The 25,687-nt window shown below is 35.9% G+C and overlaps 6 protein-coding genes across 6 annotated transcripts; 1 reads left to right on the top strand and 5 right to left on the bottom strand.

The window, feature by feature from the left end:
* The first annotated feature begins 295 nt into the window (after window positions 1–295).
* Window positions 296–2,653, top strand: LOC142528267 (putative late blight resistance protein homolog R1C-3). The gene has a single exon (XM_075633317.1). The coding sequence runs from the start codon at window positions 296–298 to the stop codon at window positions 2,651–2,653; it is 2,358 nt and encodes a 785-aa protein (XP_075489432.1).
* A 2,668-nt stretch (window positions 2,654–5,321) lies between these two features.
* LOC142529519 (putative late blight resistance protein homolog R1A-10) lies at window positions 5,322–7,327 on the bottom strand. Its single transcript, XM_075635072.1, has 2 exons — window positions 5,553–7,327; window positions 5,322–5,457 (listed from the first exon to the last, which is right to left on the bottom strand). Exons 1-2 carry the CDS (start codon window positions 7,052–7,054, stop codon window positions 5,418–5,420), a joined length of 1,542 nt encoding a protein of 513 aa, XP_075491187.1. The 5' UTR covers window positions 7,055–7,327; the 3' UTR covers window positions 5,322–5,417.
* Window positions 7,328–9,978: 2,651 nt separating this feature from the next.
* On the bottom strand, window positions 9,979–12,104 carry LOC142529518 (putative late blight resistance protein homolog R1A-10). The gene is made up of 2 exons (XM_075635071.1): window positions 10,308–12,104; window positions 9,979–10,095 (listed from the first exon to the last, which is right to left on the bottom strand). The coding sequence occupies exon 1, from the start codon at window positions 12,035–12,037 to the stop codon at window positions 10,466–10,468; it is 1,572 nt and encodes a 523-aa protein (XP_075491186.1). The 5' UTR covers window positions 12,038–12,104; the 3' UTR covers window positions 9,979–10,095; window positions 10,308–10,465.
* Window positions 12,105–19,059: 6,955 nt separating this feature from the next.
* On the bottom strand, window positions 19,060–19,533 carry LOC142528265 (uncharacterized). Its single transcript, XM_075633316.1, has one exon. It carries the CDS (start codon window positions 19,531–19,533, stop codon window positions 19,060–19,062), a length of 474 nt encoding a protein of 157 aa, XP_075489431.1.
* Window positions 19,534–20,838: 1,305 nt separating this feature from the next.
* On the bottom strand, window positions 20,839–21,357 carry LOC142528264 (putative mitochondrial protein AtMg00860). The gene has a single exon (XM_075633315.1). The coding sequence runs from the start codon at window positions 21,355–21,357 to the stop codon at window positions 20,839–20,841; it is 519 nt and encodes a 172-aa protein (XP_075489430.1).
* A 598-nt stretch (window positions 21,358–21,955) lies between these two features.
* LOC142528263 (uncharacterized) lies at window positions 21,956–23,296 on the bottom strand. The gene has a single exon (XM_075633314.1). The coding sequence runs from the start codon at window positions 23,294–23,296 to the stop codon at window positions 21,956–21,958; it is 1,341 nt and encodes a 446-aa protein (XP_075489429.1).
* Between the last annotated feature and the right edge of the window lie 2,391 nt (window positions 23,297–25,687).

Below are 25,687 nucleotides of genomic sequence, written 5' to 3'. Positions count from 1 at the left end.
ATAATTTCCCATTGATTGTTAATTAAATTAATAAAAAGGTTAATCAAACCCATTGATCTTTGCTCCCATGGCCGCAGCTTATGCTGCACTTCTTTCCCTTGCTCGATCGCTTCGACAGATCTTGAATCTTGGACAACAATATGTCGATCCTCTTCACAGAGTTAAAATCGTTCCTCTCCATGAAAAGGTTGAATCTCTCATCGCTTTCCTCGAAGATTAATCAGACAAGTATGGTGGGACACCTGATCTTGCGAGAGATGGAATCAGAAATGCCGCATATCACGCGCAAGATTTCATGGATTCTTATCTATGTTTGGTGTCAACAGGAGATGATTCGAGTTCGATTCATTGGCACAAGATGAGCTTAGACAGAGACTTAAACATCGCGTTTGAAAGGATTAGTTTCATCTGGGAAGAAGCAGCGAAGATGAAGAACAACCCAGCCGAAGATCTCCGGCTCCGACCCATTACTTATTCATCTCAAGCCGGCCAATTATCCACTGCCAAAAGCAGGGTTGTCGGATTCGAAGATGACTTGAACACAATCAAAGAACGGTTATACGAAGATTCAGCTGTGCTCCAAGTTATCCCGATTGTTGGGATGGGAGGAATCGGGAAGACCACTCTGGCTAGAAAAGCTTACGAGGATTCACTCCGCGCCCGTCAGTTTGACATCTGCGCATGGATTACAGTGTCTCAAAAGTATCAAAGGAGACAGATTCTTTCGGGGCTTCTTCGCGACTTGAAAAAACCTGTTCTCGGACAACCTGGTCCCAGCGACGCTCAATTGGCAACACTTGTGTACCAAAATCTCAAAGGTAGGCGGTATCTCGTTGTGATTGATGATGTATGGAGTAACAAGGCTTGGGATGATGTGAAGATGGTATTTCCAGAAGATGGTATAAAAAGTCGGATTTTGTTAACTACTAGGCTGTCAGATGTTGCCGTTCATGCAGGATCTTCTAATGCACCGTTTCACCAGATGAAACTTTTGAACGAAGATCAAAGTTGGAAACTACTCCGGGAAATGATTTTTGGACCAGAATCTTGTCCTCTCCAATTGGTAGAAATCGGAAAGAAGACTGCAAGAAATTGTCGGGGACTTCCTCTCACAATTGTGGTGGTCGCAGGACTACTTCTTTCTAAGGACATCACAATGCAAGAATGGTGGGAAAATGTTTCGGAAAATATAAGTTCAACAGAACCAAGCATCGCGCTACATTGCTCAAACATACTATGCCTGAGTTATGATGGGTTACCTCTTAGACTGAAGCCATGTTTCCTCTATATTTCAGCTTTTTCAGAAGATTCTGAGATTCAAGCTTCTAAGCTAATCAAGTTGTGGGTTGCAGAGGGATTTCTTAAACCAAGTGATCAGTCTAAATGCTTGGAAGATGTGGGAGAACTGTTCTTGGAGGATCTTGTTAGAAGAAGCCTTATCTTAGTGAGCGAAAAAGGGACGGATGGAAAAATCCAAACTATTGGAATCCATGATCTGTTGAGGGAAATTTGTATAGCAAAAGCTGAGGAAGAGGCGTTTCTACATCATGTCTCATCTATAAGGAATGACCAAATAGAAACCATAGAGGATCCAAATCGTCGCCTTAACATTCATTGCACGCAGAATCGCCAGGAATGGCGAATACTAGATTCAAGCATACGCACAGTTCTGCTCTTCCGCGATATACATTGGGGACCAATATTATCTCTATGTTGTAGGCGAATCAGTGTTTTGCATATACCCCAAGTAACTTGGCCGAAGTTGGCAGATGAAATCTCAACATTGGTCAATTTAAGGTACATTTCGTTTTCCTTCAACTATGCATCACGCCCCGATGCTGCCTCAATATCCAAACTTCCCAATCTTGAGACTATAATTGCTCATAATACCGACTTACGAGCATTGCAAGTACCTTATGAAATCTTGGAAATGCCAAAGCTAAGGCATCTGATCATGAACACCTCTTTTGTTTTATCGTGTCCCTCTAACACCGGAATCATTCACGAAAGTGATCTTCAAACACTTGAGATAGTGATCAATTTCAGATTTACTGAAGAGGCCATTAAAATGCTTGTGAATCTAAAGAAATTGATAGTTGAATTTCATGTGACCCGTGCTAAATGGGATGATTTGAATCTCAACAATCTTTTCCACCTAACAAACCTTGAAGAACTAAAAGTTTCTGTGTTCAAGTTTCCTAATTTCTCAAAGATATGGAACCATTCTTTCCCAATAAGTCTTAAAAATTTAGCTCTTGAAAATGTTCCGTTGCCTTGGGAAAATATGACCATAATCGGGTCTCTCCCAAATCTTCAAGTGCTCCAGATGATGCATATGGATGTTGAACAAGTTTCCGAGTGGACGCCGACGGAAGGCCAATTTTGTCTGCTCAAATACTTTTGTTCTTCTTTAGATAATTTGGTGAGTTGGGAAGTGGAAAGAGAACACTTCCCACGCCTTGAAATCTTGTGTCTCAAAGGTGCACGCTGGATTGATGAGATTCCTTGTGGCATAGGAGAAATAGATTCACTTCAACTCATCGAGTTATGGCATTGTCCGGTAACATTAGTAGATTCAGCGAAGCGAATTCAAGAGCAACAACATGACAATGGAAATGATGACTTTGAAGTCCTTGTTCATGGATCGTCATGAATAATGTTCGAACAACAATCAGAACAACGTTTGAAAGAGTAAATTGTAAGAATTGGATGAAAGATTTTTGCTTCACTCCAAGAAAGTAGTGGAATGGTGGTATACAGTCAGTTAATTGATACACTGAGCTGCTTTGCCAGTTTTTATATCTTTTTTAATCTAAATAATTTGTTTCTGATTAATATTTTTTTATAAATCAAAGTTTTTTTTTTTTAACCCTTATTGAAATCCTACATGTGTAAAGTCACCGAATATTTTTAAGGCCCGTCATGTCATCTCTCTTTGATCTGACTTTAAATGAAATCGGAGGAAATAACTTCGTGGAATTTAAAGCTAAAGTTAGAGCCTAAAATATTTATTTATGCCCAACTATGTCATTGTTGGTCCTTCAAATTAAGTACATCATGGGGAAGGCAATATTAATAACTAGAATATTAGCTAGCAAGTGCAGCACATTAGTCATTTTTCATTGGAATATTGATATGACGCTGCATATTGTTCATGTTTTTGATGACACGTCAACACTCCGATGAAAAATGACTGTAATAGGAAAAAAATGCACGTTATTGTATTAAAAGTGTGAATTGACTGATAACATGACTAAAGATATAAAATATACAAGTTACGATATCAAAAATATAAATCTTCATAATAATATATTTGACGAACATATAAAAGATTGTTAGCTCTTGAGCCTGATATCAGATACCACCCTAAATACATGCCCACATACATTTGATGCACGACGTAATCAAAAGTATGTGAACCTTTATTCTCCATCTTTATATACCAAGCTTAAGAGGTACATTTCTTCGTGCTATTAAACTGAATCCTCTCCCACAGCTAGATATTACTGGCAAAGAAAGATATGGCGCACATTAAGTGGGATTTAGTGGTAATATGCATTATATTTTGTGAAGTATTGACTGTGTGTCCAAGAAATGTGGAGGGTGCAATTGGGATTGATCTTAATCCATGCACACTGCCTCAATGCATTGCTGCATGTAGAAAATTGCTGGCGGGAAAGTATGTTGATGCAACATGTGCACTGGGATCGAAAGGAAAATACTGCATTTGCTTAGGATGACAGAAGATTTGAGTCTTCTACGGCGCTGCTTAATATCTGGCATTTTTTGGAACTCAAGAATTTAAATAATATCGTGTATATTTTTCGGAAATTTGAGATATGCAGAATTTTACCGGATATAGATCTAAGATTTGATATACCTGGATAAAGATTTAAGCAAGAAGATAACCCAATCTTGGAACTAAAAATCTTGAGGATTTTATCATGGGATTTTAATATTGAAAGAATATTAGGGAATTTTCAAAAATCATAGATAAAGGGAAAAGTTTACACGATAAATGCAGCTTGGGAAAGATTTAACTATCAGGATTTTAGGAAAATAATCAAAATCTTATTTGGGAAAAATACTACTAATTTCGGGTTAAGTCAGCAAATTTGTGGGATTTAAGAAATATAATTTTTATTATTTTAGGAAATAAAAAGTCTACCGAATATTGGGAATTAGACACAAAAGTGGAAACTTTGCAGGCTGGGCAAAGCATAAATTTCGAAATTTATCCTTGGGACACATACATGAATTTCGAAATTTATGTCTAGGATAAAGAATAAAATTTAGATTTGGTCACGATTTTGGATGGAGATTTGATTCAAGTTTAAACGCGCGGATGACATCTATCGAGATAGCAGCCAACCCCTATAAATAGGAGGGCCTATAACTCGAAAATTCACACCATTTTCTACTCAAGTTTTTCGAGTTTCTCCTCTAATTTTCTTAGGATTTTCGAGAGCTTGCTCTCTCAGTGTGCGAAGAAGCGAAGCGCTGCTGCAATCCAACCCCGAAGCTAGGGTTCGAAATTCCAGTGCAGGAATTCCCTCTATTCACGTTTTCTACGATATCTAATGTAAGTGGGCTTGTTTTAAATGTGTAATTTCAGTGTATGCATTTTCGTATTTTCGAAATTTCGGTCGAGTACAATTCTTCTTCTACCCCTTCTTGCTACGATTTGTGCATGAGTTTTATGTTGACACTGTGAGGATTCAATTTGATATGGGAGGGAATCCCAACTATGATATGACCCTCATACAGTGGGGATATAACCGATCCGGCCTCGCCCCCTTAGAGAAATAAAAATTAGGGACTGACGTCAGTAAACCATTGAAAGTAGAGGAATCTCAGTGTCAGGTCAAGGATACGAATGTGGTATGAGTCAATTTATGCATGGTGTGTGTGTGTACGTATTTCGAATTTTATATGCATGTTGTTGTGTACTCGAACGGCCCCCACTTGCTGAGTATTTCCCAAAATACTCACCCCTTACAACCTTCCCAGATAAATCCGAAGATAAAACAGAGGAACAGGTTTAGGAAGAAGAGTCGGATCAATTTTGGGGCTGGTGAAATTATTTAAATTTTGAGAATTTTGCTGCAAGGATTTAAGAATTTTAGTAGGTTTATTTTAATTGTAAATGCTTCCGCAATTTATTCAATTTATTCAGTTGTAAAGACAATGGTTGTTTTTGCGAATTTATGAAATAAACTGGTTTCGGTTTATACTGTGCTACGAGGCTGGTTGTTTTTCGATTGTGTGATTGATGAACAATGCCGGTGTCAAATCCCGAGTTTCGGGGCGTGACAGTTTGTAGATCACTTTCATGAACAATTCCTCTATCAGAGAGATATGATAAACGAAAATCATGGTTCCAGATCAGATGCCTTAACTTCGGCATCTTTAAAATTTCATATGGTACTAGCCCTATGCTTCGGCTTTTGGTGACATCTACATAAACAACTATAGTTTCGAGATTGGGATGTTTCAATATTGAGACTGAAAATCTCTCAAGATATGGATAACCTATCTCGAAAGAAAAGTACCTTAAATTGACGAATGTAGAGATTACTTGTGACAATGTCGGCCAAGTTACTCGGAGTGCATCCAAGACACCGACGTGCCTAGAACTTAGATCTATTCTTGTCATCCAATATTTCGTGAAAAGTAGAACCGAACGCACGCTCGAGTCTAGGATTTTCCATTCTTGAATATCCTTCGTGCAATGAATTCTGAGGCGGCGATATGGATTCTCTACAAATTCTGTTCCGGAATTGGTTTTGGACGAGACATCATGAAGAAACCCCTCTTCTTCAGCTTTTGTTATGCAAATCTCCCTCAACATATCATGGATTCCAACAGTTTCGAGTTTCCCGTCAATCCCTTTCTTGCTCACTAAGAGCAAACTTCTGTTCACCAGATCCTCCAAATAACGTTCCCCCACATCTTCCAAGCACTTCGACTGATGATTTGGTTTCAAAAATCCCTCAGCAACCCACAACTTGATTAGCTTAGAAACATCAATTTCAGAATCTTCAAGAAAAGCTGCTATGTAGAGGAAGCATTGTTTTAGTCGAAGAGGTAACCGATCATAACTAAAACACAGTATCTTTGAGCACTGGAGGGCAATTGTGGGCTTTCTAGAACTTATATTTTCCGAAACAATTTCCCACACTTCTTCTCTCATCACGTTGCCTGAAGAAAGGAGTAGTCCTGCAACCACCACGATGGTGAGGGGAAGTCCCCCACAATTTTCCGCAATCTTCTTCCCGACTTCCACCAGTTGGAGAGGACAAGATTGTTGTTCAAAAACACTTTCTTGAAATAATTTCCAACTTTGATCATTATTTAAACAATTCATTTGATGAACAGGAGCATCCGAAGATCTCGCATGAAAAGCCACATCTAATACCCTGGTGGTTAACAGGATTCGACTTCCACTACCATCATCTGGGAATGTCATCTTCAAATCATCCCATGCCTTGGTACTCCATATATCATCAATCACAATGAGATATCTCCTGCCAAAGAGACTTTGATACACTAGTTTTTCCAGTTCTGCTTCGCTCTCATTAGATTGCTCATTCTTGAGGGACTTCAAAAGCCCTGAAAGAACCTCTCTCCTAGGATACTCTTGTGACACAGTGATCCATGCACATTTGTCGAAGTATTGAGAAAGGATTGAATCGTCGTATGCTTTTCTAGCCAGAGTCGTCTTCCCGATTCCCCCCATCCCAACAACTGGGATAATTTGGAGTTTAGCAGAGTCTTGGTATAACCGTTCTTTGATTACGAGCAAGTCATCATCAAATCCCACAACCATTTTTTTGGCAGTGGCTTGGACCGTGGATGAACGATCAACAGGAAAATAATAAGATACGGATCGGAGATCTTTTGTCGTATCACTGTTGTTCATCTTCATCGTCTCTTCCCAAATAAAACCAATCCTTTCAGACGCCATGGTTAAGTCTCGATCCAAGTTCAAATCAGCCTCTTCAGAACTCCCATCATCATCAATAGTTGACACCGAACACTGATACGAATCCATGAAATCTTGAGCTTCATATGCAGCTTTTCTAATCCCATTTCCCTCTCGACCAAGTGTTTCTTGATACTTATCTGAAAAATCTTCAAGGAAAGAAATGATGAAATCAACTTTTCCTTGAGAGAAAAAAATTTTTCTTTGTGAAGAGGATCGATGTACTTCTCAAGATCCAAAATCTCTCGCAATGATCGAGCAACAGCAAGAAGCGCAGCATAAGCAGCAGCCATGGGAGAACAAAAAAATGGAGGAAGTTTAGTTAAATAATTATTTAGCTCGTGGGAAACAGCTGGGTAGCATTCATTAATCATTATAATATAATAAATAATTCTAATTTCTATGCATCTATAAAATATTCATTTATGAAAATTAAATTTTCTCCTATCAATTATTTTAAATTTTTATTAACTTAAATATGATTTATTAAAATAATTTGTACAAGTTGTATAGTGATTTCGGTAAATGTCGACACAAATTTTATTTTATTATTTGTTAAAGTTTAATTATACACACACACACACATATATATATATATATATATTCCTTAAATAATTTTAAGTAAAACAATGTATATATTGACATGTTACTTGGTCATAAATTTCAATGTTGTATTTAATGCTTCTTATTCATTTTTATAGGTGAGGTTCACGAAAAATAAAGAACCTTTCTCTCCATAGCTGAATAGCATAATGCATAGACGTTATTTTTCATATGTATTTGAAAATACTAAAATACATTTAAACAGTAAATTTTTCGAAAATGAAGTTTGACGAGATAATTTCCTCAAAATATTTTGGCCAACAAATAAAAGTTTTTTTTTAAAAAATAAAGATGTATCTGTCAATCCAGAATCAATTATTTAAATTTATAATTTTTTCTGAACGGTTATTTAAAAAAAGGTAATTTGAGAAAAATAAATCTGTTCATCTTTGATTTAATTAGATTCAGTACCTATGTATTTTTTTTTACAAATCAATACCTGACAATACTTCAAACTATAGTTTGACATCTCCAAATAATCGGATATGAGTATTTAAGAGATAAAATCAACTATTCGTAACTCGAATTATGTTTTTCTTGTACCAATTTAAGTATCACATTTTTACTTCACGAATGACACCATATAAAATATTAACTTCAAATTATATTTTTTGACATCATCGAATACTCGAATTAGATACTCTTTGTATCCATTTATGTATCACATTTTAACTTCACAAATGACACATCAAAAGTCATTCAATATTATTTGAACTATATTTTTTTACATTCCAAAATAATCAAAATTAAGTCTTTAAAGGGTATAATCAAGTATATGTGAGATCAAATTAGATATTATTTGTACCAATTTAGGCACCACTTTTTTAATTCACAAATATTATTATCAAAGGCCACTCAATATTAACTTCAAAGTATATATTTTGACATCCTTAAATAATCGAATTTGAGTATTTTAAGGGTAAAATCAAGTATTTGTAGGCTCAAATTATATATTATTTTTATTAATTTAGGTATCACATTTTTATTTCACGAATGTCATCATCAATGCCATTTAATATCAACTTCAAACTATATTTTGACATCCCCAAATAATTGAATATGAGTATTTAGAGAGTAAAATCAAGTATTTGTAAATTCAAATTAGATATTATTTGTATCAATTTAAGTATCGCATTTTAACTTCACAAATGACATCATCGAAAGTCACCCAATATTATTTTAAACTATATTTTTTTACATCCCAAAATAATCAAAATTAAGTTTTAAGAGTGTAAAATCAAGTATATATGAGATAGAATTATGTACTATTTGTAACACTCTTTTTTTTTTAAATTAGTTTTGAAATTAATTTTAGAATTTAAATTATTTTTAAAAAAAAACCCCTAGTGTTGCCAATTAATTTTTTTTAAAAAAAACAAAGATATTATATTCAATTTGGTCCGTTCATACTGTTTCAAAGAACAAGAATTGCTTGGCCATAAACTGTATATTTGACGTTTATGATTTTAATTTATATTTTTTTTTATTTTTAGAATAGGAAAATAAAGAAAATTTTGGGGTTTAAATCAAATATTAGAAATTTTTTACTTGATTAAACTTGTTTTACATTTACTATCGGTTCAGTTTGATTTCAATTAATAAAAGTGCATATACGGATATAAAAGTGATTTTTTTAAAAGTTATTATAATTAGGTCTCGAACTTGAGATTGCCACAAATTTGAAATCTTGCTATTCAAACAATAAATAATTGGTCTTAAATTGATAATTTTTATGTCCTCGTCCCACTATTTGCTTCGCATAATTGTCAAACAAAAAACTTTCATCGAAACAAATACAAAATCTTACAATATTCTCTCTCAAATGTGTCTTCACAACAAAACATCTTATTAATCGGAATCTATTACACGAACACGAAAAGCATCGTTTCCATTTTCATGTTGATGCTTTTGCATCTGCTTCGCTGAGATTACCAATGATTTTTTACAGAACTTCAACTCAATATATCGAAGTTTATCTATTTCTCCTATACCACTAGGAATCTCATTAATCTGCTCGGCACGCTCAAGAATTAAGCTTTCAAGACATGGGAAATGCTCTTTTTCCATTTCCCACGTCACCAGAGAATCCAAGGAAGAGTGGAAGTACTTGAGTTGAAGAAATTGACCTTCCATCATCACCCACTTTGAAACTTTATCGACTGACATCCATATCATCTTGAGCTCTTGAAGATTCGGAAGCGACCCAATTGTGGTCATATTTTCCCAAGGAAAACGGACTCCGTATAGAGATAACTTTTTTAGACCAATTGGAAAAGTATTGTTCCATGTCATTGAGATAGCAGGCCAGGAGCGCATTAAGATTTGCAAGTCCTCGAGGCTTTGTAAATGGCAAAGGTTTTCGAGATTAAAATAATCCCAATTATGATCAATCTTATAATATACAACAACCAATTTCTTCAGATTCACAAGTATTTTGATGATCTCTTCGGTAAATATGAAATCGGCCACTGTCTCAATTGTTTGTAGATCACTTTCATGAACAATTCCTATGTCAGATGAGTAGGATAAACGAAAAGGCCGGGCGTGCCAAATCAGATGCCTTAACTTGGGCATCTTTAAAATTTCACATGGTAGTTGCCATAAGTTTCGGAATCTCTTGACATCCGGATAAACAACTATAGTTTCGAGATTGGGATGTTTCGATATTGAGAATGGAAATCCATCGGGACATGCATGATCAAACTTGAAAGCAAAGTACCTTAAATTGACGAATGTAGAGATAACATGTGACAATTTCGGCCAAGTTACTTGGGGTGCATCCAAGACACCGACGTGCCTAGACCTTAGATCTATTCTTGGCCTCAGATATTTCTCAGAGAAAAGTAGAACCGATCGCACGCTCGAATCTAGGATTTTCTATTCTTGAAAATACTCCATGCAATGAATTCTTAGGCGGCGATATGGATTCTCTACAAATTCTGTTCCGGAATTGGTTTTGGACGAGACATCATGAAGAAACCCCTCTTCTTCAGCTTTTGTTATGCAAATCTCCCTCAACATATCATGGATTCCAACAGTTTTGAGTTTCCCGTCAATCCCTTTCTTGCCCACTAAGAGCAAACTTCTGTTCACCAGATCCTCCAAATAACGTTCCCCCACATCTTCCAAGCACTTCGACTGATGATTTGATTTCAAAAATCCCTCAGCAACCCACAACTTGATTAGCTTAGAAACATCAATTTCAGAATCTTCAGGAAAAGCTGATATGTAGAGGAAGCATGGTTTTAGTCGCAGAGGTAACCGATCATAACTAAAACACAGTATCTTTGAGCACTGGAGGGCAATTGTAGGCTCTCTAGAACTTATATTTTCCGAAATATTTTCCCACACTTCTTCTCTCATCACGTTGCCTGAAGAAAGGATTTGTCCTGCAACCACCACGATGATGAGTGGGAGTCCCCTACAATTTTCCGCAATCTTATTCCCGATTTTCACCAGTTGGAGAGGACAAGACTGTTGTTCGAAAACACTTTCTTGAAGTAATTTCCAACTTTGATCATTATTTAAACAGTTCATTTGGTGAACCGGAGCATCTGAAGATCTTGTATGAGAAGCCACATCTAACAGCCTGGTGGTTAACAAGATTCGACTTCCACTACCATCATCTGGGAATGTCATCTTGAAATCATCCCATGCCTTGGTACTCCATATATCATCGATCACAACGAGATACCGCCTGTCAATGAGATTTTGATACACTAGTTTTGCCAGTTCTGCTTCGTTCTCAATAGATTGTTTATTCTCGAGGGACTTCAAAAGCCCTGAAAGAACCTCTCTCCTTTGATACTCTTGCGACACAGTGATCCATGCACATTTGTCGAAGTAATGAGAAAGGATTGAATCGTCGTATGCTTTTCTAGCCAGAGTCGTCTTCCCGATTCCCCCCATCCCAACAACTGGGATAATTTGGAGTTTAGCAGAGTCTTGGTATAACCGTTCTTTGATTACGAGCAAGTCATCATCAAATCCCACAACCATTTTTTTGGCAGTGGCTTGGACCGTGGATGAACGATCAACAGGAAAATAATAAGATACGGATCGGAGATCTTTTGTCGTATCACTGTTGTTCATCTTCATCGTCTCTTCCCAAATAAAACCAATCCTTTCAGACGCCATGGTTAAGTCTCGATCCAAGTTCAAATCAGCCTCTTCAGAACTCCCATCATCATCAATAGTTGACACCGAACACTGATACGAATCCATGAAATCTTGAGCTTCATATGCAGCTTTTTTAATCCCATTTCCCTCACGACCAAGTGTTTCTTGATACTTATCTGAAAAATCTTCAAGGAAAGAAACGATGAAATCAACTTTTTCCTTGAGAGAAAAAAATTTTTCTTTGTGAAGAGGATCGAGGTACTTCTCAAGATCCAAAATCTCTCGCAATGATCGAGCAACAGCAAGAAGCGCAGCATAAGCAGCAGCCATGGGAGGACAAAAAAATGGAGGAAGTACTAACTAGTTCATGTGATAGTTGATTGTTTAGTTAAATAATTATTTAGCTTGTGGGAAACAGCTTGTAGCATTAATTAATTATTATAATATAATAAATCATTCTAATTTCTATGCATCTATAAAATATTCATTTATGAAAATTAAAATAATTTGTACAAGTTGTATAGTGAGTTTGGTATATGTCGACGCAAATTTAATATTTGTTAAATTTTAATAATACATATACACACAAATATATATATATATATATATATATTCTATAAAGTATTATAAGTAAAACAATGTATATATTGACATGTTATTTTAGCATAAATGTCAGTGATGTATTTTAGCATAATGCATAGACGTCATTTTTCATATTGTCAGGGTCAATGGAATCCGGATATCTTCACATTGGTATGATATTGTCCACTTTGGGTTTTAACCCTCATGGTTTTTCTCTTGGAACCACCCAAAAGGCTTCATACCAATGGAGATATCATTCCATCTTTATAAACCCATGATTTTTCTCTAGATCTTTCAATGTGGGATTTTGGTTGCATCCCAATAATCCTCTTCTCAAACGAAGTTCCACAATTCTAATTTCTATGCATCTATAAAATATTAATTTATGAAAATTAAATTTTCTCCTATCAATTATTTTAAATTTGTATTAACTTAAATATGATTTTTTAAAATAATTTGTACAAGTTGTATAGTGATTTGGGCAAATGTCGACACAAATTTAATATTTGTTAAATTTTAATTAAACACACATATATACATATATATATTGACATGTTACTTTAGCATAAATGTCAGTGTTGTATTTAATGCTTATTATTCATTTTTATATGTTGTGAGGTTCACGAAAAAATAAAGAACCTTCTCTCCATCGTCGAATAGCATAATGCATAGACGTCATTTTTCATATGTATTTGAAAATATTAAAATACATTTAGACAGTAAATTTATTCGAAACTGAAGTTTGACGAGATTATTTTCTCAAAATATTTTGCCTAACAAATAAATTTTTTTTTTTAAAAAAAATAAAGATGGTGAGAAGGATTGAAACTTAAATGTCTCTGTCAATCCAAAATCAATTATTTAAATTTATAACTTTTTTTCTGAACTGCTATTTGAAAAATGATACTTGGCTAATAAATTAAGACCATTAAATTCAAATGGTCCCATCTGTAGACATGGAAAGTCAACAGTAGAATATGACAACCGGGCAATCACGGTCAATTTTTTTTTCAATTACAAATTGAGCATTACCTAAATAAAGATTGGTTAATTGTCGGTGACAAAAAATATTATGATATTTGTTATCGGTTAATTTTGTGAAACAAATTTTCGACTAAACATCATGAAAACTCACTTTTTTGTTCAATTATAATTTTTTGTTAGTTATGTTAGGTTAATTTGAGTGAAAAATATAAAAATCCGTGAAAAGAATAATTTTTATGTCTTGTTGTGTATTGATTGTGATTTTCCGATCACTATCTTGAGTGGCTTGTGATGATCAACCAAAGCCCGAAGAGTAAACAAGAATAACACCATAAAAGGAAGAAATGAACACTCGAGAGATTTACGTGGTTCGGCTATCACTAGCCTACATCCACGGGAGAACAGCCATTCTTATTGATCAAACTCACACTCTTGAAAGTTACAGCATGCCAGAATTATCTCTACACCAATACACGAAAGAATACAATCAAGCTTTATTCCTTGATCTCTCAACCTTTCTCTCGCTCTCTTATTTTGGTGTATTTCTCTTGTTGCCTTGTTGTGTCGTTACTTGTATGTGCATCCCTCCCTTTTATCTGAGATCCTTCCCAACTGATTGTCCTTGTTAGTTAGCTTGTTGCAACCGCCACCAGCTACTCAAGCTTTATCAGTTGATTTGTCCAGGAGCCTTTCTTTCGGAAGACACACGTACAACATGTCTAAAATGTTATTTTTTAATACAAAAATAACATTTTTGAATGTTTTAAATGAAATTTCGGTACATCTGATGTAAGTTAAAATGAATCATATGCATCTTTCATAAAATAATTATCTGAACTATATATAAAGGTATTATGTTAAAAATAATTACATGAATTATATGTAAAGATATTGGGTTTTTTTAAAAAAAAAATTTAAAAAATTATTTAATTCAAAAATATGATAGGTTGTGGAGTTTGGTAAAATTAAGTTAAAATGCCACTATCAATGACGGACGTTGCAAAATAGCATGTCCAAGCTACCATGTGCAGATGCACATGGTAGCGGACAATACTTTTTATTTTTAATTATTTTCATTATTATTATTTTTTTTATTGAATTTGGACACATATCTTGTTAGTAAAATAGACCAAGAAGCTCATTATGCGTTACGAAATGCTTTAATTGATAATTTATGAGATGAATATGGTCGTTCAAATATTTGAAATTGTATTTGTAATATATTATTTAATTTAATGTCGGGTATTAATTTTATTTCACTAATTTTAATTATTTTTATTTCAATTCGTATAATATAGATTTCAATAATACATTTCAAACAATTAAATTAATCATTTAATAATATTATCGTAATTAATAATAATATAATATTAATTATATCAAATACAAAATATAATTATAGTTATATCACTAAATTTAAAAAATACACATTTTTAATAATTAATAAGAAAAATAATTAAATAAATCAAAAAAAAATATTTCGAGAATATTTTTTTAGAGTAAGATTTCAAGTAGATAGGTTGAAGATGAATATTGTATTTGGTGCAGAAATTGCACTATTTTAAAATAGAGTTGCTTTAAAATAGAGTTTTGGGTTAGAGATACATGATAAAATATGTGTCCAAATTCATAAAAGTACATATACGGACATAAAAGTGATTTTTATATACTTGTCCATATCCAAAATCTCTCGTAATGATCGAGCAACAGCAAGAAGCGCAGCATAAGCAGCAGCCATGGGAGGAGACAAAAATGGAGGGGCTCAGTATAAGTTCATGTCAGTCATAGTTGGCTGCTTATTTAATTAATAATTATTTAGCTTGTAAAAAACAGCTGGTAGCCTTTCCCTTTCATTAACAATTAATTTCTGATAAAAGATCTATAGAGTACAAACAACAGCAAGAAGCGCAGCATAAGCAGCAGCCATGGGAGGAGACAAAAATGGAGCAAGTACATGAAGTTCATGTGATAGTTGACTGTTTAGTCAATTAATTATTTAGCATGTGGGAAACAGCTGGGTAGCATCCATTAATCATATGATATCATAAATCATTCTAATTTCTATGCATCTATAAAATATTCATTTATGACAATTAAATTTTCTCCTATCAATTATTTTAAATTTTTATTAACTTAAATATGATTTATTAAAATAATTTGTACAAGTTGTATAGTGATTTCGGTAAATGTCGACTCAAATTTTATTTTATTATTTGTTAAAGTTTAATTATACACACACACACACACACACACACACACACACACACACACACATATATATATATATATTCCTTAAATAATTTTAAGTAAAACAATGTATATATTGACATGTTACTTGGGCATAAATTTCAATGTTGTATTTAATGCTTCTTATTCATTTTTATAGGTGAGGTTCACGAAAAATAAAGAACCTTTCTCTCCATGGCTGAATAGCATAATGCATAGACGTTATTTTTCATATGTATTTGAAAATATTAAAATACATTTAGACAGTTAATTTTTTGAAAATGAAGTTTGACGAGATTATTTCCTCAAAATATTTTGGCCAACAAATAAAAGTTTTTTTAAAAAAATTAAAGATGTCTCTGTCAATACAGAATCAATTATTTAAATTTATAATTTTTTCTGAACGGTTATTTAAAAAAAGGTAAATTTGAGAAAAATAAATCTGCTCATCTTTGATTTAAGATTCAGTGCCTATGTATTTTTTTTACAAATCAATACCTGACAATACTTCAAATTATAGTTTGACATCCTCAAATAATCGGATATGAGTATTTAGGAGGTAAAATCAATTATTTGTAATTCGAATTATGTTTTCCTTGTACCAATTTAAGTATCAGATTTTTACTTCACGAATGACACCATATAAAATATTAACTTCAAACTATATTTTTTGACATCATCGAATACTCGAATTAGATACTCTTTGTATCCATTTATGTATCACATTTTAACTTCACAAATGACACATCAAAAGTCATTCAATATTATTTGAACTATATTTTTTTACATCCCAAAATAATCATTAAGTCTTTAAAAGATAAAATCAAGTATATGTGATATCAAATTAGGTACTATTTGTACCAATTTAGGTACCACATTTTAATTCACAAATATTATTATCAAAGGTCACTCAATATTAACTTCAACTTATATATTTTGACATCCTTAAATAATCGAATTTGAGTATTTTAAAGGTAAAATCAAGTATTTGTGGGCTCTAATTATATATTATTTTTATTAATTTAGGTATCACAATTTTACTTCACGAATGTCATCATCAATGCCATTTAATATCAACTTTAAACTATATTTTGACATCTCCAAATAATTGGATATGCTTATTTAGAGAGTAAAATCAAGTATTTGTAAATTCAAATTAGATAATTTTTGTATCAATTTAAGTATCGCATTTCAACTTCACAAATGACATCATCGAAAGTCACCCAATATTAATTGAAACTATGTTTTTTTACATCCCAAAATAATCAAAATTACGTTTTAAGAGGGTAAAATCAAGTATATAAGAGATAGAACTATGTATTACTTGTACCAATTTAGGTATCATATTTTTAATTCACAAATCTCATCATCAAAGGCCACTCAATATTAACTTTAAACTATATATTTTGGCATCCTCAAATAATCGAATTTGAGTATATAAAAGATAAAATCAAGTATTTGTGGACTCGAATTATATCTTATTTGTATTAATTAAGATATCACATTTTTATTTAACAAATGTTATTATCAATACCACTCAATATTAACTCCAAACTATATTTTGGCATCCCCAAATAATTGGATATGAGTATTTATGGAGTAAAATAAAATAGTTGTAGGCTCGAATTAGATACTCTTTGTATCAATTTAAGCACCAAAATTCAGATGCATAAGTCATAATAATCGAGATGCATATGAGCTTACTAGCAGCTTACCCATAACAAATATGAGTCACCTGACAAGATATTACAAATATTCATTGAAAGATGGATGATCATTGACTAAGGGCACCCACATTGGTGTTAAAAGGGTGTGCCTTTAACACCCACTCTCCAATGTGAGTGGGCGTTATCACATGAGAGAGGGTGTCAGTCTTTTTTTAAAAAAAAATTGGATAATTAGCGACGGTTTTGAATAAACCGTCGCTATTAGCGACAGAGTTTTAAAAACCGTCGCTAAGTTGCTTACACACGGGCTCCACGTTTTTTGAATTATTTTACTTTTGTTTTCAAATTTTGAATTTCGGTTTTTTTAAAAAAAAATTCATTCAAATTTTGTTTTTAAATTTTGACTTTCAGGTTTTTTTACAAAAAATTTTTATTTGTAAACCATTGTATATATTTTATTTTTTTATTTTTTATTTTAAATATTTAATTAATGAATTTGAATGTTTAAAAGAATGTGGGTAAAAGAGATATATTGTTATAATGAGTATGTGGCAGTGAGACCCATAAATAATGAGTTTGAATGTTAAAAGGAATGTGGTTAAAAGAGATATGTTGTTATAATGATAATGTGGCAGTGGACCCATGCTTTTTGATGAGTTTGTGAGTGTTTAAACACCCAACGAATGCGGATGCTCTAAGTTCTTTGAAACAAAAAGTACTACATACATTATTATTGACATAAAATATGTTAATTCAGGCATAAAATATCGTAAATTCGGTATAATATGCCCAAATTTGACACAAACATGGGTATTTGAGCATGAAATTTTTTTTGGTGCCTAATTCTAATTGTGCTTATTGTGAATCTTGATCTTGTGTATGTTATTATGAATTTTGATCTTGTATGTTATATACCAAATTTCAAACAATATATACTTCAATTGTTTTAATTTGTGTCGAAATTAACATATTTTATGCCAAAAATTTGCATGATAATGTTTTGATATAATTGGTAGATAAAAAATACTAATAAGTAGTTTTCTCTAACTTTACTCATCGACAAGACATATAATTTTGGTCAAGACGATGATGGTTTTCCTCGGAATTTTTGCTCATATTCTCACGTTATGTACCAAATTATAAACAAAATATACTGCATTGTTTTAATTTGTGCCGAAATTAACCTATTTAATGCCAAAAATTTAGTTGCTAATTTCCTGTGTTTAGTTAGTAAAACATTATAATAAATAGATTTTCTAAATCTTACTCGTTGATAAGACATATAAGTTTAGATCAATACGATGATGGTTTCCCTCGCAATTATTCTTATATTCTCATCATATATACCAAATTACAAACAAATTATACTGCAATTGTTTTAATTTATGCCGCAATTAACATATTTTGTGCCAAAATTTAGTTGCTAGTGTCTTGCGTTTAGTAGATAAAAAACATGATAAGAAGTAGTTTTCTTAAACCTTTCTTATTGATAAGACATATAATTTTGAGTCAAGGCGATGTTGATTTCTCTCGGAATTTATGCCTATATTCTCGCGTTATGTACCGAATTGCAAATAAGTTATACTGGAATTTTTTAATTTGTGCCGCAGTTAACCTATTTTATACTGAGAATTTAGTTGGTATTGTGTTTAATGGATAAAAAACATGATAAGTAGTAGTTTTATTAAACCTTACTCTTTGATAAGATATATAAATTTGGATCAAGAGGATGATGGTTTCCCTCAGAATTTATGCATATATTCTCAAGTTATTTACCAAATTGCAAACAACTTATACCGTAATTGTTTTAATATGTACCGCAAATGAAATAAACCCTTATTTTGTACCATTAATTTAGTTGCTAGTGTCTTGTCTTTAATATTTTCAAACAAATTATATTGCATTGTGATACAACTGTACCTTGACGTAGGGGATAATACGTCGTCTAAGAACCTGTTCTTTGGTGTCCACAATTCTGATGGGTACTTCTTCGTATTTCAGTTCTTCTCCCAAGTTCCTTTCGATTAAGAGTGGTTCTACCTCTAAAACGTGACTTGGGTCTGGAATGTACCTCCTCAGTTGGGATACATGGAACACCTTGTGGACCCTTGACATGTTCGGTGGCAGTGCCAGTCTGCATGCTAGCGTGCCCACTTTTTCTAAGATTTCAAAGGGTCCAACATATCGAGGGTTCAGCTTCCCGGCTTTACTGAATCTGACAACTCCTCTCATAGGCGAGACTTTCACATAAGCCTTATCGCCCACCTTGAACTCTACAGGTCTTCTTTTAAGATCTGCCCAGCTCTTCTGTCGGTCTTGAGCTGCCTTGAGCTTCTCTCGGACAATCTTAACTTTGTCCACAATCATTTGTACTAGCTCGGGTCCCACTAAGGCTTTCTCTCCCACTTCGTCCCAATAAAGTGGTGATCGACATTTCCTTCCATAAAGAGCTTCGTATGGAGCCATGCCGATACTGCTGTGATAGCTGTTGTTGTAAGCAAACTCAATTAAGGGTATATGAGTGCTCCTAGTTGCTACTGAATTTCAGGGCGCATGCTCTCAACATATCTTCTAAGGTCTGTATGGTTCTTTCAGTTTGCCCATCGGTTTGCGGATGGTAGGCCGTACTTAGGGTCACTTTCGTTCCCATGGCCTCTTGAAAGCTCTTCCAAAAGCGCGAGACGAACCTTGGATCCCTATCAGATAAGATGCTAACTTGTACTCCATGCAGTTTCACGATGTTGTCCATGTACAGTGAAGCCAACTTGTCGAAATTGTAGTTCATGCGGACGGGTAGGAAGTGTGCAGTCTTCGTGAGTCTGTCTACTATCACCCATATACCAGTCGTGGCTTTGCCTAGACTTTTGCTATCCTACCACAAAGTCCATGGAAATATGCTCCCACTTCCATTCGGGAATTTCCAAAGGTTGCAGTAATCGTCCAGGTCGCTGGTGTTCTGCTTTGACCTGCTGGCATACCTGACATCTGGAGACGAATTCAGCTACATCTCTTTTCATGCCATTCCACCAGAAACTATTCTTGAGATCTCTGTACATTTTTGTACTGCCTGGATGGACTGAGAATTTTGACTTGTGCGCCTCTGCCATTATCTCTCGGTGAAGGTTATTATTGTCGGGCAAACACAGTCTTCCTTTCATCCACAATATTCCCTTGTTATCGATCTGGTGGTCTTGAGATTTTCCTTCTCTGAATTGATCCTTAAGTTTGATCAGTACCGGATCTTGATCTTGGTTTAACTTGACGGTCTCCCGTAGGCATGGTTGGGCCGAGAGGGAGGCTAGGGTCACCTTGCCTGGGCCCTTCCTACTTAGCGCATCAGCCACCCTGTTTCCTTTACCCGGATGGTAGCTTATGGTCAAGTCATAATCTTTCAGAAGTTTGATCCATCGCCTTTGCCTCATATTAAGTTCCTTTTGGGTGAACAAGTACTTGAGGTTCTGATGGTCTGTGAAGATTTCACATTTAGCACCATAGAGGTAGTGCCTCCAAATCTTTAAGGCGAATACAACCGCTGCTAGTTCCAGATCAAGCGTAAGGTAGTTCTGTTCGTGCGGTTTCAACTGCCTGGATGCGTAGGCGATCACTCTTCCCTCTTGCATTAGTACGCATCCTAGACCGTCCTTAGAGGCGTCACTGTAAATAGTGAAATCTTTATTTTCTGCGGGGCAGGATCAATACTGGCGTGGATGCGAGTTTCTCTTTCAGTGTCTGGAAACTCTTCTCACAACCGTCATCCCAAATAAATTTAGAATTCTTCTGTGTGAGCTTCGTCAGTGGCACGGCTATCGAGGAGAACCCTTCGACAAACTTCCGATAGTAGCCTGCCAATCCAAGAAAGCTTCTGATATCGGTGGCGTTCTTCGGTCTCGGCCATTCTGTGATTGCTTGTACTTTCTTTGGATCCACTGACACTCCTGCTTTCGAAATTACATGTCCCAGGAAGGACACACTCTTTAGCCAGAATTCACACTTGCTGAACTTAGCATAAAGCTTATTCTCTCTCAAAGTTTGCAACGCAAGGTGAAGGTGTTCTTCATGGCTCGTCTCATCAGGAGAATAGACGAGGATATCGTCGATGAATAACACTATGCACTGATCCAGGAATGGCTTGAATACTATGTTCATCAGATCCATGAATGCTGCCGGTGCGTTGGTAAGACCAAAAGACATTACCATGAATTCATAATGCCCATAACTGGTTCGAAAGGCTGTCTTGGGGATATCTTCAGCCCTGACCTTCAACTGGTGATAACCTGTCCTCAGATCTAGTTTAGAAAAGACGGCGGCTCCTTTGAGCTGATCGAACAGATCGTCTATCCGCGGTAGAGGGTACCGGTTCTTGATGGTGATCTTGTTCAATTCTCTATAGTCGATGCACAATCTCATACTCCCGTCTTTCTTCTTCACGAAAAGTACTTGAGCTCCCAAGGGGGACACACTCGGTCGAATTTGCCTTTTATCTAGCAATTCTTGGAGTTGTTCCTTCAGCTCCTTGAGTTCGGCTGGTGCCATTCTGTAAGGTGCCTTAGAGATTGGTGCCGCACCAGGAACCAGATTGATATATGTCCTCTCCTGATTTCATGGCTTTCCAGGCTTGAGCTGCGGAAAGTAGCAACTTCCGTTCCTTGGATTTACCATGAAACACAACTTCCTTCTGCTCTGCGGTTAGGAGTTTAACTTCCTTTCCCTTACAATCTACTATCGCATTGTTTCTTACTAACCAATCCATTCCTAAGATGACGTCGAAATCGACCATGATCAATTGTATCTAGTCGGCGCTAAAAGTCTGCTTACTGATACTGATTCTACAATCTCGGTAGATTTCGTCAGTTTCAATAGCTCTACTAGTAGGTGTGGCTATTCGGAAGGGTTCAGTTAGCTTAACGGGCTTACGTTTTAGCTTCTTAGCAAATCTCTTAGACATAAAGGAATGTATGGCACCACAGTCAAATAACACATAAGCAGGCACTTGCTGAATAAATATGGTACCTGACACAACATCGCTTGCATCATCTGCCTCCTCCTGCGTCATGGCAAACACCCTGGCATTCGGTTTGTTCTCCCGCGGTTTATTGGTATTCGCCCCTGAGCTTGACTCGTCTCCTTTACCTGGTCCAGTTGTTTTGTTGGTGGCGGCTGGACAATCTGCCATACGGTGTCCTGGTTTCCCGCATCCAAAGCAGACGCCGCTGGCTCTACGACATTCTCCCAGGTGTCGTAAGTGGCAAGTTGGGCAAGGCTTAATGGCCTCGTAGCCTGAGGCAGGCGAAGGCCCTTTAGATGGTCTGTCGGAATGGTTCGGTTTCTTGAACGACTGACTGCCAAGAGAGGACTGATTATTCATATGCCTTTTGTTCCTAATCTCTTTCTCTCTGCGCTGGATATCAGTTTCAGCTCGGATAGCTGCGCCCATCAAGTCTGAAAAGTTCGCAGGTTGGTAGATTGCCAAAGCCGACTGGATTCTGCTGTTCAAAAAATTTTTGAAGCGGTGCAATTTCAGAGCTTCATCTGCCATGATTGTCGGTGCATAGGATCCAAGAGAATTAAACTGAGATGTGTATTCTACCACTGACATATCCGGAGTTTGAGTCAGATTTTCAAACTCACTCAACTTTTGCAACCTGACTTCGGCTGGAAAGTACTGCTTGAGGAATGCATCTCGAAAGCGCTGCCATGTGATTGGCCCGGCGGTTAACATGGCTGGGGAGACTGCTTCCCACCACTTACTTGCTTTACCTTCAAGGAAGGGTACTATCACATCCACTTTAAGAGCATCGGGTATTTCTAGCAGTCGCATCTGAGTTTCCACGCTTTTCAACCAGTTTTGGCCTAACTCAGGATCTGCGTCCCCTTGGAACGTCGGGCACCGGTTCTTGCGCAGTGATTCATAATGGAACTTGACTCCATGCTGCGGTGGAGGTGGTGGTGGTTGATTGGCATTCGGGTTCACTAACCCTTGCAGTGTTGTTGCCACGATTGTGGCTATGGCCATCAAGTCTGCTTGATTAAGACTGAACTGAGGCGGAGGTACGTTGCCTTCGTCGTTGGCATTGTTGTTGTTGTTAGCATATCGGGTATTGCGGTTTTGTCTTGGTGGTCTACCGGCCATATCCTACAATTTAAATGCTTCTAAGAATTTGATGTGCATAATGACAGGATTGAATAATTAAGTTATGCTGGAACAATAGAGATAAATAATTAAACATAACTTTATTAATTTTTCGAATGTAAAGAAACAACTGAATGAACAAAGCGTACTGAATGAAATAAATCATACTGACTGAAATAAAATAGCAACAATGGAAAGATAAACTCCTAGTAATAAGGAAAGGTCACTAAGAAACTCTAATCATCTATCTCTCCATCTCCTATGGCAGCTATAGGCTCGTCGATCTCTATCTGCTCCTCTTCCTCCGGTTCCTCCTCCGGCTCTGCCTCTTGCAGTAGCTCCACCATGTGGGTGAGCTGGGCATTCTCTGCATTAAGCTGGGCCACCTGCGTCTTCCACCCCTGAACATCTGCCTCTGCCTCGTCCAACAGATCTATGGTACACTGGTGGCGCAGTTCGTACCCCCTCTTATTCTCCTTGATCTTGTTCTTCAGCGCTTCACCCTGTTGAGTCAGTTGATGGTTCACCTTGGCAATGCAGCTTATAGCCTCACTTAAATTTTCCAGTCTCTTTTTGCTCCTGGCATTCAGCTGTTTTTCTTCCTCCAATTCTTTTCGGTACCGGTCGATATCTTCTTGTAGCCTTTTCTCTCTGATACAAGCCATGCTCTATGCCATCCCTCAAATCCATGTTATCTCCTCTTACCAACTCTCCTTGATAGATCGCCTTATTGAGTTGGACCCTTATGTCCTCCTTTTCCGTGGCTAGAGTCTGAATTTCTTGCCTCTTATCGCTTAACCGGGCTCGAAGTCGATTAATCAGGCGCGACTGATTGTCAAGGGCAAGCTGCTTCATACGGATGGCAGCTTGGGCACGGGTGCGGGGTCGCATAGGGGTAGATGGAGCCATTTCCTGAAATCGAAAAAACTGGAAATGCTCAGAAGCCGAAATAAACAGTATATAACAAGTGAGAATATGCAAAACTATATGAAATTTTCGAAATTTAAATAAATATATATTTTTTTCCAAAAATGGAAAGTTTGGAATTTGACATATGGGTTCGAAGCATATGTCGAGAGGATTCCAGAACAATTGACGGAATCGAATTCGGAATTTCCTACGAGAAGTTATAGGGTCTACGAATATTTCCTAAAACGGCAAAAACGACGTTTCGGAGGACCTAAACGGAGGAATTTCGCGATTTCAGCCCCTACCTCACGACTTTAGGGTCGTGAGTCTCGATCGTTGGGCCGTTTCGGAGGGGATAGCATCGGCCTCGAGTTAAAATTCCGACGATTTTTCGATTTTTTTTTTTCGAAAATCGATTTTTTTCCCACTTGGATTATGAACCTGGCAGCTCTGATACCACTTAAATGTCACGCCCCGAAAATCGGGATTGACACCGGCGTTGTTTAACAATCACACAATCGAAACAACAAGCCTTTTGTAGCACAGTATAAACCGAACCAGTTTATATATCATAATTTAAACGTAACAACTGTCTTTACAATAACGAAATCCAACGAAAAAGTGATCAATGCGGAAGCGTCTTACAATTCATTTAAATCAGAACATTCGAAATAAAATCTACTACTATTCTTGCGAATCACCAACCCCAAAACTGTTCGGACTCTTCATCCTCGACCTGTTCTTCGGACTTATCTGGGACAGGTTGTAAGGATGGTGAGTATTTTGGGAATACTCGGTAAATGGGGGCACTTTGAATACAACATAACAATTTTATTAACATTTTCGAAATATATCATAAACGTACAACATGCTTTTCATAATCGTAACGTAAATTCCATAACGTAATAACTCTGCGATTTTTCGCCTTTAACGGTTTACTGACGTCAGTCCCTAAGTTTTGATCCTCTAAGGGGGCGAGACCATAAAACGGTTCTATCCCACCGTTAAGGGCCATATGCTGGAATTCCACCCATTTTCAGGGAATCCTCACAGTGCCAAACATAACGTAAAAACTTTCGTAAAAACGTATAAACAAAACGACGGTACTCGACCGTATTTTTTAAAAAACGGAACATGCAAAAACCGAAACTTTCATATGCATAAAACCAAAAGTTCAAGCATTTAAAACATCCCACTTACATTAACTATTGATGCTAAAACGTGGTTTCTTGGCTTCGGGAATGGATCACTTCGCGTTCTTGCTCGGATAGCGTTTTGGCTCGATTTCTTGGACGATTTTGTGCAGAGTTTCGGCTAGGACAAGGTGCTGGAATTTTCGAGTTTTAAGTGTGAGAATGACTAGGGTTGATGCACTATTTATAGGGGAGGGGGGTGGAGCTAAATTTGGTACAAAAATCATACCAAAAATCGTGTCAAATCTCCTAATATTGACTCCAATATCCTTGTCATTCTCGAAAAATA

The sequence above is a fragment of the Primulina tabacum genome, chromosome 16, assembly GCF_025594145.1.
Source record: "Primulina tabacum isolate GXHZ01 chromosome 16, ASM2559414v2, whole genome shotgun sequence".
Lineage (NCBI taxonomy): Eukaryota > Viridiplantae > Streptophyta > Magnoliopsida > Lamiales > Gesneriaceae > Primulina > Primulina tabacum.
Note: the sequence above shows the minus strand (reverse complement) of the source record. Positions and strands in the feature narration are given on the sequence as shown.

Bases quoted from the DNA above. Each gene is read 5' to 3' on its own strand.
- LOC142528265 (XM_075633316.1), bottom strand. From the start codon at position 19,533: ATGATTGTGGACAAAGTTAAGATTGTCCGAGAGAAGCTCAAGGCAGCT.
- LOC142529519 (XM_075635072.1), bottom strand. From the start codon at position 7,054: ATGGATTCGTATCAGTGTTCGGTGTCAACTATTGATGATGATGGGAGT. The intron at 5,458-5,552 runs GTACTTTTCTTT...TTGTTTATGTAG, and splicing joins TCTACATTCGTCAATTTAAG to ATGTCACCAAAAGCCGAAGC.
- LOC142528263 (XM_075633314.1), bottom strand. From the start codon at position 23,296: ATGGCCGGTAGACCACCAAGACAAAACCGCAATACCCGATATGCTAAC.
- LOC142529518 (XM_075635071.1), bottom strand. From the start codon at position 12,037: ATGGCTGCTGCTTATGCTGCGCTTCTTGCTGTTGCTCGATCATTGCGA.
- LOC142528267 (XM_075633317.1), top strand. From the start codon at position 296: ATGGATTCTTATCTATGTTTGGTGTCAACAGGAGATGATTCGAGTTCG.
- LOC142528264 (XM_075633315.1), bottom strand. From the start codon at position 21,357: ATGTCTTTTGGTCTTACCAACGCACCGGCAGCATTCATGGATCTGATG.